The sequence below is a fragment of the Schistosoma mansoni genome (genome assembly GCF_000237925.1).
Source record: "Schistosoma mansoni, WGS project CABG00000000 data, supercontig 0142, strain Puerto Rico, whole genome shotgun sequence".
NCBI classification, from domain to species: domain Eukaryota; kingdom Metazoa; phylum Platyhelminthes; class Trematoda; order Strigeidida; family Schistosomatidae; genus Schistosoma; species Schistosoma mansoni.
In genome coordinates this window covers 608330-621566 of record NW_017386042.1, presented here as the reverse complement: position 1 = coordinate 621566, position 13237 = coordinate 608330, and the positions used below count along the sequence as shown (strand labels likewise).

Below are 13237 nucleotides of genomic sequence, written 5' to 3'. Positions count from 1 at the left end.
CCTGCAACGCCTCTGGGGTTAGTGTTTTTCCCAAGCCCGGTTAAAGAAGGAGAATTGTGCACGAGACAAGCAAACCTCATCCCGTAGAAAACAACCTTACTAAAAGGACGCTAACCAGAATAAATAATTTAAACTCTATCCCGGGATTACAAGGACCTTTGAAAGGAATTATGAAGCCTTATGCTGAAAGCCGATATTCTTCGGAAGCCAAGGGGCTGATTCCCCTTCTAACAACCAAACCAACAATTAATATAGGTTGATGGAATGTTCACATAATGTGGGAAACCGAGAGAACCAATAAAATGGCAGGCGAAATGAGGAGATACAGCTTGGCGGTGCTCGGAATCAGTGGAACCCATTGGATTCATGCTGGACAGAAAATGTAAGGTTGAGGAGAAATGCTACTGTACTCTGGTCACCAAGAGGAAATTGCTTCGCACACTCAGGGAGCTGCTCTGATGCTGTCCAAAGAAGCACGTAAAACACTTACAGGATGAGAAAATCATGGACCCAGGATCATCAAGGCATCTTTCAAAACAGAGAAGGAGGGAATGAAATAAAATGGTTATAGGTGGCACAATATTCCCACACAAACGCATACACAAAGCTACATGGGTCTCACCTGGTCACACTACACAGAACCAGATCAATCATATCTGTATCAATGAGAAATTCAGAAGGTCAATGGAAGACGTGAGAACCAGAAGAGAAGCTGACCTAGCTTCAGATCACTGGACAACTGGGGAAACAGCAGTACAAAGGTTCAATACAGCCTTCCTTCGAGATGCTGACAAAATCAACGAATTCAAGATATCTCTCAACAACAGGTTCCAAGCCGTACATGGTCTTCTTAATGAGGAAAAAGCTACTATGGAAGAAAATTGTTAAGGGATCAAAGAAGCACTAACCTCAACGTGTCAGAAGGCTCTGGGCCGTAGGAAGGGTCATCATAACACAACATTACAATCACTGCTTTTGATCTTGTAGACGCAATTTCTTTACTTTTTAAGTATTGTGTCTTGATTTTTATTAGTTCAGAGCGAAGAGTATTGTTTTTTTCGGAAAAATACCTCATATTTCTCTACTGTTCAAGATGTCTTTGATTGCTTTCAAAGTTGCTTTGTGATTTGGGATCACTACTGTGTTGAACTATTCTCTTGACTTTCCTTTCCACTTATTTTTTTATTCTTAATTATTCATCATAAATATAAGGAAATTATAATTGGGAATGAGTGACTCAGCATGATAAGATGAAATGTCGGAATTTGGAGGAAGTGCAATCAGGCGGATCATAGAAACAGGAAAATATTATTTGGGGATAAAAAGTCTATGGAGAATATAGAAGGGAAGCAGATAGCTATGAATGAAGAAAAGCTTGGAGAAGTATGAAAATTAAGATATTGCCCCGTTCATGTCGGCTTTCTCTATATAGGACGTTGGATGGAACCATCTTCTCTCCTACTGATCAGTGTATCAGTATATGTGTGATCAGATTGTTCGAAATGTATTGCGCAAATATATCACATAATTCTGATAAACTTCGTCTTCTCATTGCATTATCGAAAAATTGATCTATTTGTTTATTGAATTAACAAATTATTGGGAATTCAAAGTTTTATAAAATGAAGCAGTAAGATATAAAACAGACACACAGAGGTGAACTTCACTTACGGTATAATCGTAAACATTAGTTTGGTTTGTTCTAGCCAACAGGAGCACACAGGTAGGAAATATAACCAATAATGATAATTGTGTTTTTCTTGTATATATATCATTTATATGAATGAAATCTGGTAGGGTCATCATTGATTGGTTTATTTGTATGTTGGCTAGAAGAACACGTAGAGTGAGAATTGGGTCACCAAGTTGTTGAATAGGCTAACCGAAGTACAAAACAAGAGAATCGGTAGTATTAGCAATAAGCAGAAGTACTATATATAGGAGAGAAGATTTAGAAATTATAAATAAATATTTCATCTGTAATTTACTCTTAGGCTTCAATCAGCTCTTACTTAGGTTTCAGCATATTCTGATGAAAAGTGGCAAAACGAAATCATAAATTCGATCGTTAGTTTCCATTGTATCAATAAATATAGTCACAATGTACTTGTGACACTAAAACAGCGTCGAAAAAACAGGGACAGCATGCATCAGCAAATGCCGGTTGCCTCTACTATACTAAATGAAAATGTTTTCTACTTTATTTATGCATAATTTCGAAAAGGATTCAACCTTCAAAGGCGTTTTCAATATGTACAACAATATTTTGTATGGAACTTGAATACCCAACTAAGACTATATGTCTCTATACAAAGTAGTCTCCTTAGAAAGCAGAGATGGATAGTGGCTAGCAGTGGAATCAAGCTTGACGCGCGTTTCGTCCTATCTGGGACTCGTCAGCTGGATGTACTGCATCTCAGAGTTGATGTTCACTCTGGGACTCGAACCCAGTACCCTCGCTTCAAACGCCATCGCGTTGTCCACTCGGCCACTGAGTCCTGGATTCTACTGCTAGCCACTATCCATCTCTGCTAACCATGCTTGTGAATTAAGGCTATATTGAAGCAATACGCACAGTATGCACATATGCCAATTAGAGACTGACCAGTTGCAGTCCTAACACATCGATGGGAAGATTCAAACAAACAATACCAAGTGAATTTAGTCTCCTTAGACTTTGAAATTATGGATATTCCAATATCTTGTGCCTTTATGAAAGGAATAATTACTGATGTAAGAACATGATGGCCTGAATTTTTCATTTATCCAAGATCTTGAATGGAATGTGAATATATATATATATATATATATATATATATATATATATTATATATATATGCACATTGAGATTTACGTTGAAGAGATCTCTCGATATAAATTAATAAGATTTTGTGAACAAGAGCAGTTGTTTTCAATTTAAAGGTGATTATTCTGTAATTCACAGAAGCAGTTGGTGGTAACACTCTTAACCTAACATGAACAGCATTGACATCACGGTCTTTGTATTTTTTAAATATTGAAAATTTTACACCTCATTAGTCAAATTTTTCATCCTCTTTTGCCCAATGAAATGAACAATTTTAAAAAGAAGTCATTGTTGATTTCTTAAAGAGTAATTTCTTCAATATTGCCGTAATTATAATTTTGTGGTTCATGATTCTCATTTTCTTAAGCCTCAGGAAATCGTTTATTAAATTTGTATGTTGGAGGAATGGTCGAAAAGCAGCTAGACCTAGCAATCTTATTTGACCAAGGTAAGTTGATTTGTTGCATTATCTTGTTTGTTGAGGAGCTTAGCCTTCGTATATTGTAATTTTTTTGGAAATGGTCATAGCGATCTCAGGCGCCTTCACTCATCGTGAATCCTCAGCAATACTTACTCGATTTCGGTCATTCATTAAATGTTCAACTAATAATCGAGAACTGTCTGGGATTGTCATCTACATTTGATGGGTGAAATCTGCTGAAATAACAGGTGTCCGAATTTGCATCACCTTTAGCGTCAAGTACAACTAATTCGAAATGTTATAAAAAAGGTATATTATAGTTCAATTTATCCTCAACTGCAACTAAAATCATAGAAGCTGAGTTTGGAAAATATTCACCTATTCTTCCGTCTGATGTTAACAAAAACGTTAACATTAAAACAGAAATTTTTATCCTTAACAAATCGGCCTTCTAATTTCCAAAATTATCGCTTAAAGATCAAAGCATCAGGTTCCATGATTCATCGACATATACGAGACCATTGACCGAAAAAAAAAAGATTTTGACCGATCCCTCAACTATCATAACAATAACCCATAAATAAATTTTCTTCGCTGATTTTTCTTAAAATATTCATTTACGAAAGTATAAGCCGTTTATCATTTAACAATATTAGACTCATTAGTATTAATTAAATACCTTATCTGTATCATCTTACCACGATGATTTATTCATATGCCTAAACAGATGTGACAATTTTTACCAAATAGAACGATGTGAAAACAAATCACTGAAATAAGTGAATGGAAAAAACTTGTGAGTTTTTGGGTTCACTAGCTCTCAGGTACAATAAACACTACTTCGATCAGAAATCCAAGCCTTTAGGGAAAGAAACTAATTATCATATGGTTAGCAGAGATGGATAGTGGCTAGCAGTGGAATCGAGGACACGCGTTTCGTCCTATTAGGGACTCGTCAGCTGGATGTACTGCATCTCAGAGTTGATGTTCACTCTGGGACTCGAACCCAGTACCCTCGCTTCAAACGCCATCGCGTTATCCAATTAGAGACTGACCAGTTGCAGTCCTAACAAAATCGATGGGAAGATTCAAACAAACAATACTAAGTTGAATTTAATTATCATATGTTTATCAACCCTTTTGTTTCCTAAAGATGACATACATAATCATTCTTATCACATGGAAACTATATGTACGTAATTTTCACAAACATACTACTGTTACAATAATTAATGACTTCAATCAACACAACCGTAAAAATTTGTTTCTGTTTACACCTGGTCAATAAAAAATTGATTCTCTTTTTCATTTTAGCATTTATTACCAACCATTCATATGGCAGTCGAACAGAATTAATGCGGCTTTTTAAATTTCTGAATAATTTTACACCACAATGGGAAGGAATTTTTTTATTACAATAAAAATTCTAATGTAAAAATGGGATGATACTGTAATTTATGGACGACCTTTGAGCGACGCTAAAGTGACCCTTATAACGTCCACCTACTTTACGAGGGCTAAATGAGGGTTATAAACCAGCATGAGGAATTAGGATTATGATTTACTGTTGACGGTTGGGGTTGGGAATTATACTCAGGGTTTTCATCACAAACTGACACCAGCTAAAATGCCAAAACCCTATTTAGACAAATGGGTGAACGAATTTCATTCCCAAATCCCAAATCTGATTGTTTCGTCCATAAATCCTAGTCTCGCCAAAGATGTTAATTTTGACATCCAATCAAAACAGTTTATGGATTTTAACTAATCAGGTTACAGTAATCCAGCATTGACAGCCAATTAATGAATTCATACGGCGAACAAAATGTGTGATCCAAATTATAAGAACGCACATTATGGAACACAAGTTAACTGAGCATTGATTCTGAAACATTTATATAATCGAACCATTTGATTTTAATCAATAGGGATCAGCAATATCAACCACAGTGAAAATAACATCATTCACAATATTTTATTGGCTATTTAGATAAAACGTGTAATTTATCTAAATTGTTATTTTATTCGAAGACTATAAAGCTCTCTTTTGACTAAATTGAAAAGAAAATTATTATTGAAATCGCTGTATTTGATACTTATTTACTTATGCTTGTTACCCCCCAATGGAGCAGAAAATGCCGACCAGCGTTCTCCAACCCACTCTGTTCTGGGCCTTTCTTTCCAGTTATATCCAGTTGTTGTTCATTCTTCTCATGTCTGTCTCCGTTTCTCGGATAAATCTGTTCTTTGGTCTTCCTCTTCTCTTTTGAACTTGAGGATTTTAAGTGAGGGTATGCCTCTTGATGCAGTTGGATGCTTTCCCCAATGTGTATCCTATCCACTTCAGTGCCTCTTCTTGATTTCTTCCTCCATTGGAATCTGGTTTGTTCTCTCCCACAGTAGGCTGTTGCTGATAATGTCCGGCCAACGGATCCGAAGTATCTTGCGTAGACAACTGCTAATAAACACTTGTATCTTCTGGACAAAGGCTTTTGTAGCTCTACAAGTTTCCGCCCCATACAGTAGAACGGTGTTCATATTTGTATTGAAAATTCTGACTTTGATGTTGGTTGACAGTTGTTTTGAGTTCCACTCAGTCTAAAGCCACAAGACAAATCGATCTAAAGAATCTGATCAATAGTGAGGGCAAATGACTGATTAGTGGAAGCTTAGAATCCTTTGGCAGTAAGAAGATATCATATAATGTCATATTGAATAACTAAACTCGAAATACAAGGCATTTAAAACAACTTTGGTTTAGATGTGATAAGTCAGACACTGAAACGCTTATTACTGTCTTTCTAGTCGCTTACTATGACGGCCAACTATTTATATATGTAAACCTGAACAATACAACAGAGGCGCGAAATGTGAACAAGAGCTTTACAACAAGGTTAGTTTATGTTCAGCAAATCGAGAGTATCTACAAATTTATATATGGCCTTGGGCTTTTGGAACCTTCTGGAAACATAATTAATGTGTTAATGATGTCAGTAAATATCTGATTTAAGATGCGACACCTGATTCATTATTTTCTAGATGTTTCTGAGTTTTTATTCAATAATAATGAACAAAACACTGCTCAACATCCAAAGTAAAACTAATATAAATGATAAGACGGAAACAGAAACGAATCAATGACAGGTCGTGCGAAGGAAAACTATACAAATATCTACAAAAACGTATGTCTTCATACCTATACGAATATGAATGTACGTATGAGTGTACTTGTGTACAGACGTATTCCGAAATTTGCAACAATGAATGGGAAAGATAATAACGAAATCAAAAAACGTGCTTTAGCCACGTAATGTTAAAACCTGTCCAGCCACTCAATATTCAGAATAAAACAATTTATTTAATAGATAGTTAAGATGAATATCAGATAATGACGTCAGTTCTATTCATCACAATATTGAAACATATAGAATGATGGACAATATTAATGAAATTGTATTACAAAAACGCTTGTAAAACTTGTTATCAACATGCACAGAAACAAACTTATAGACGAGAAGCTTCAGCCAAGTCAGAAAACATAACAGTATATTGGATAAAAAAAAATACTTACCGGTCCTCGCCATCCGTTTATTACTGACAGTAATACATTGATATCATACTCTTTAAATTTTCTAAGTATTGCACACCTTTCCTATTTATTTGTTGTTAGAAAAAACAAATAAAAAGGTGGAGACTTAAACTTTTTGAATGTAAAACGTTTCAGACCTCACCTTATTTGATTGTCGTTTCAATACTTAATTGTTTCGAATAAAAACGTTGAACAATTAATTTCTTAAACACAGTTCATTTTATTAACTTCAAATCAGTTAGGACAACTAACTGAGTATAATGTTATTCGTGCTTTCGTCAACTGCTTTTGCTGGTTGAAGGTAGGCAGATTTAATGCGCTTACTGAGCCGTCGGCTTACGCCCAATCTCTTTCAAATTATTGCACAAAAGTGTACATTAACATACATAAATGTTAAGGATGTTAGGTCTTCAGAAATCACTTGGCAAATATCTCATTTTTGTAATTCTATCTAGTACCTGGTTCTATATTCTGGGTCGTGAATCCTTGATCTGATATAATGTGACTGATGTTTTTGTCGTATTATCGTAGTACACTTGAGAGTGTGACCTTATGGACTGATGTCATATCTTGGTTTACCTGTTTCTAGCTTTCTTCTCACCTACTCCTACACCAACTACCACTATGCATTGAGATAGGCGGTATTTGGGTATATGTAAAACATGTCACAACCGCCTCAGTCGATGAGGAATAGATACTTCATCGATTTTACCTGATACCCTTCATTTAATTTCAGCATTACTCACTTGATAGTCCCAAAATATATGGCCAATGTTTTGAAGGCCTTTTAGCCCTCGTGGGGCAGCATAGGCAGCCCACCAGGATTCTCCATCTAACTTTGTCCTGGGCAATCCTTTCCAGTTTCTAATCGTCCTTTCGATATCTGCTTCCGATTCTCGGTGCAGTGTACTCTTTGGTCTTCCTCTTTTCCGTTTCCCTTCAGGATTCCAAGTTAGCTTCTGCTTCGTGATGCAGTTTGATGGTTTCATCAATATATATCCTATCCACTTCCAGGGTCTTTTCCTAATTTCCTGGTTTGTTTTTGATGATATCCGGCCAACAGACATTGAGTATATTGCGTTGTTGGAGATCTTAGATCTTGTTTTTGCACCAAAAGCGCTTATTTTCACCTTCATGTTGTATTTCCCACTTGGGAGGATCTTAAACGCCATTGGTTCGTTGTATCTTTTAGTATGTTATCTTGTAGCGCTTCCCAAGGAAAATTTTATGCTGTATATATACGTTTGATTTGTACTTGTTGTGATCGCTTGTACTACTGGCTGCTTGCGGAATATATTTTTCCCACTTCGAACTTGGACCTCTCACTCTGGTTAGCGAGTCTGGGACAGGTCAAAACAGCTAGCTTATTGGCCTTTGGTCACAGAGCATTTGTTCGTTATCAGATTAGGGAACTCAATCGCTTGAAACATGACATGCGTAAACAATTGTTTGTAAATGCTTGTACTTTTATTATGATGGTTGTGGTCGTTCTCAAAGTTTCAGCTCCATATAATAGAACTGTCTAGAAGTTCGTATTGATGATTCTGATTTTGACATTGGTTGAGAGCTGTTTTGAGTTCCATATGTTCTTCAATTGTCGGAATACAGCCCTTGTTTTGCCATTCCTCGCCCGTTACGTCTGCATCGGATCCTCCTTGCTCATCAATCGTGCTTCCCAAGCACGTGACAGATTCCAAATCTTCCAGAGCTTCTCCATCAAGTGTGACTGGATTGATGTTCTCTGTGTTGTAATTGAGGAACTTGCTTTTTCCCTTTGTGTATGTTTAGGCCAACTGATGCACAGGCTTCTGCCACACGGATTGTCTTGACCTGTTGATTGCATTCCGTGCTTCCCCTAAGATGCAGAGGTTTTCATAATCCAGTCAACCACCACAAGAAACAGCAAGTTGGAGAAAAAGCGTCCTTGTCTGCCTCCGGCCCTACTTGAGATGCTTCTGTGAGCTTTCCTTCATGCATAACTTTGCAGTGCAGTACATCGTATGAATTCTGAATGATGTTGACGATTTTCTCACCTACTGACACCATAATGTTGAAGAAGGTTCCACAAGGTTCTCTTATACACACTGTCAAGTGCCTTCTCATGGTCAACTATGTTGATGTATAGTGACGAGTTCCTTTCAATTGATTGTTCATCGATGATCCATAGGGTCGCGGTTTGGTCTGTACACGACCGATCTTTACAGAATCCAGCTTATTGATCTCAAAGTTGGTCGTTCACCCCATCTTTCATCCGATTCAGCAAGACTGTTTTGAAATTCTTTCCTGGTACTGACGGTAGTGTGATGCCTCTATAGTTAACACACTTACTGAAATCTCTTTTCTTTGGTATCTTTATGAGATATTCTTCTTTCCATTCTGTCGCCATCTGTTCTTCTCTCGAAATCTTCCTGCATAGAATGTGGAGCACCTTTGCAGTTACTTCTACGTCTGACTTCAGTGCTCCAGCTAGTATGTTGTCAGATCCTACTGCTTTCCCACTGTTGATTTGTCTTTGGTCTTTGGTCACAGAGCCTTTGTTCGTTCCCAGATTAGGGAACTCATAATCTCTCCAAATAGAGCAATAACATCGTACCTTCACTATCCCCCAAATGCTCTCACATGGACATATGTATACAGCCACTGCCAGGGAAGTCCTACTCACTGCCTTCTCGCCACTGGGGTGCTGTTTACGAAATTGCGAGGACGAATGGTGAATGTCTAGAGTTTTAACCAGTTTAGTGGATGCGGAGGATTTACATAGCGGAGTCGGAAAACCCTGATTCCAAACCAATGGTGAGCATGGGCCCCAGTATCATGAGGGAACAAATGGCGTATGAATCTATTGTTGATCATCGTTTACCACGGCACTGCATCTCTTAACGTTGCCCAACTGCATTGCGGATTAGACCTCTATGTTTAAAATTCGAAGAGTGGTGTCGCAAAAAGCCACCTACTAAGGCTTGGGCGCCCGAACAGTATTCGTTGTATACTAAGTACCTCTTTGTACCAATGTTTATGTACTTAAATAAATAAAACCTTCACTCTGGATAGTTACCTGATGACGACCAGACATTATGTGTCAATAATAGTTGAATATTTATTGTACATCGTACATTAGTTAACGAATATTGGTAACGATTATCAGAGACACAAAATCTTTCATAGTTTCTTACCGAATAGAATTTGTTTAAAGGTTTGTGAACATTATTTATTGAGTCAGTCACCACCAAATATCAATCTCTTGCTTAAAACTGTCTTATTACTGGTGCTATCTAGGAATCCACAGATCTGTTATCTTGTAATGTACTAACGCAATGATTCAGTTTACTTTACCACTTGACAATGAATTTGAATTCATGTTACAAAAGTGCCATACGCATACGATATGTGGGCATGGATAATGTGAAATATTTACAATAAAAACTGTTGCTCCATTGTTTGTAGCTATAAAATCTTGATCAACAACTTAGAAGTTTAAAACTATTGAACATATTTCTACCTGTTTACACACTTATTTCCCCTTAGGTAGCTCAATATACCTCACATACTAACTTAACCTACGCGTGGGATTATGTGTCTTGGATCCAAACCAATGAGAAACTAATTAGTCGAGTGGTTGTTCAGTAGTTAGGGCGTTCGATTTTCAGCCACTAAGATGCAAATTCAAACCCTTTTTTATCTAATTCCGTTTGGGCAGTCAGGTAGTATCACTAGCCCCCACAATTTAAATGTGTGTTAGCTAGTTAGTTATCAAAGTGTTGAATAAGGTTTATCAATCAAGTGATTATACGAAAATTTCAAAACTCACCGTTATTTCACTATAAACATTCATTGCACGAAGAATATCGGGTCGGTCAATATGTGGCTCCTAAAGAAAAATCGAGATAATTTTACCAATATTTTTCAAAGTTTAGACTTCTCATTTATACTGTTAATTACACTGACAGTTTTGACTCACAATTCTCCTATACGATAAAACCAGAGAAGTTAGAAAAAGTGAGCAAATCACGACCGCTTAGCTTATAATCTGTCCTAGACAGCGTTATCGGAACTGGTAATATTTTTCACAGTATCTCAATCAGATTGAATGACATGTGCTGACACGGTTTACTAAGATTTTACGACCTTTAAAAGTAATACATTAAATAGGAATAATATATATTTGTAAAATCTCAGCGAATGAATTTGTAGTAAATCCAACGTTTCGCCTGGCAATCTGGTCCAAGCTTTTTCAAGGAATTATAATCAAACATTAAAATTATCGAATATAAATAGGTACATGGTTCTCCGAGTTCATTATACACTGAATAGGTCATCCAATCAACGTTAACAAAGTCTAAACTAGGTATGTGTATTAGTGTGTGATGTGAAATGATAAGTGTTCATATAACATATTGTATAGAAAACGTAAGAGGTGAGAGGAGAAATTACATTCATACAATATATTTGTCTCTTATCAGTGAATTTATAAGGAAACATACAATTTTTAATATATGATATGAATCATATCTGTCACAGCATGTATAACATGAAGATAATTAAACAAAATAAAAATATAAAAGGTGAAATTTGAAAAGCGAATTTTGACTGTATGTATGTGTCATTTTTAATGTTCCAATGAATTGTTTAACAAATTCCGATAAGATAACAGATTAGAATCATTGAGTGTAATTGTTGTCATTTTAGATAATACGAACTAGATAAAAACATTAAGGAGTTCAGGTTATTACTTATTAATGATTAGCTGCCATGGCACTGCTAATTGTACTCCATCTCTCCTATTAATATTGTTTGGATTAGCCCAAATGTATAGGGCTTCAGCTGTTTGTCTTTCCTTGTAAGAATTGAAATCTTTTTGAAGGATTTTTGTGTGAACGAAATCAATTGTATGACCCGATTCTATCGAGTGTAATGCTGTCGCTGATTTGTTCTCCAGTTTCCTTACATCATCTGAGGATTTAGGAATGTGTTTCAAGCATTGTTTGTGTTCCTTCACCCTCACATTCAGTTGTCTTGATGTTTCACCTACATACGTTGCATTACAGTCACTACATTTGATTTCATAGACACAATTTTGTTGTTCTTCTTTATGTATTGGATCCTTAATTCTTACTAATTTTGATCTTAGAGTATTGTTTGTTCGAAAAAATACTCTTATATTTTGATTATTTAAGATTCTTCGAATATCTTCCGAAACTCCTTTCCGATATGGGATCACCACTGTGTTAACCCATTCCTTTTTCTGTAATCTCTTTGTATTAACAATGTCGTCTTTTCTTTCATTCTTAATTATTCTTTTAATAAAATCTTTTGGATAATTGTTCATCATTAGGGTAGATGTAATTAAATTTATTTCCGTTTTCATATCATTTTGTTCAGTGACAAGTTTTTGAGCTCTTGTAATCATATTTTTAACTACTGTCACTTTGGTCGAGTGTGGATGTGCCGATTTAAAATCTAGAAATTTTCCTGAATTTGTCGGCTTTCGGAATATACTAATTTTTAAACTATCATAATCTTTCCTTTCAACTAAACAGTCTAGGAAAGGTAATTTGTGTTCAGGAGATTCCAACTCCTTGGTGAACTTGATTTTTCCATCAAAGTTGTTGACAAGTTTAGACAGTTTGTCCGAATGATCCCGTTTTATAATGACAAAGGTGTCATCAACATATCTTAACCATACTTTTGGTGCCTGAGAACATAATGAGATGGCACTAGTTTCCAATGAATGCATAAAAAGGTTAGCAACATTTGGGGAAACCGGTGATCCCATAGCTACATCTTCTCTCTGTCTGTATAAATCCCCTCGAAAACTGAATACAGTTGAATGTAAACATAGATCTAACGCTTTAATAATATCCGAGGTAACTACAGGACAGCGTTGTTTAAGATCAATGTCAGAATCTAAGAGATTATATACAATATCTAAAGTTTTCTTAATTGGAACATTAGTGAATAATGAGCATACATCAAAATTGCCATTATTAAAATTTTTATTCCATATTTGATTAAGCTTTCATATGATTTTAAAGATGTTATCTCTCTTTTTAAACAAGGAAGTAATAATAATTTGGTTGTTAAGGACTTAGATATTCATCAGAAGGGGTTTTTGTGGAGATTTGGTATTTTCATAGTTGGAAGCGTGAGTCAATTGAAGCTAGACCACCATGGAAAACCCGGATGCACTGGACGGCCATCTCGTCCTATTATGGGAGTCCTCATGAGTGCGCATCCTCGATCCCGCACTTGCGAAATTCGAACCCAGGACCTACTAGTCTCGCGCCAGAGCACTTAACCGAGGGATCACTGAGCCGGCATCCAATGGTGTTAATGTCTAACTTCAACTGATCCACGAAGTTTAGCGGTCGTTCACCAATTGTCTTCAATGAATTGATATCTCACAACAGATGTGGTTTGAACT

General features: G+C 36.2%; 1 protein-coding gene and 1 non-coding gene across 2 annotated transcripts in view; both read right to left on the bottom strand.

Annotated features, from left to right (window-relative positions):
• Positions 1-13237, bottom strand: part of Smp_173060 (pak-interacting exchange factor, beta-pix/cool-1, putative) — a 58377-nt gene that overhangs the window by 19561 nt on the left and 25579 nt on the right. The window contains exons 6-8 of the mRNA XM_018800042.1: positions 10625-10684; positions 6799-6879; positions 1672-1878 (exon numbers count right to left, since the gene is read on the bottom strand). Of these exons, the coding sequence (XP_018646572.1) occupies positions 1672-1878; positions 6799-6879; positions 10625-10684 (348 nt within the window). The remainder of the gene's footprint in view (positions 1-1671; positions 1879-6798; positions 6880-10624; positions 10685-13237) is intronic.
• On the bottom strand, positions 2430-2495 carry Smp_tRNA_01155_Pseudo_TTG.1.1. The gene has a single exon. It is a non-coding gene (tRNA).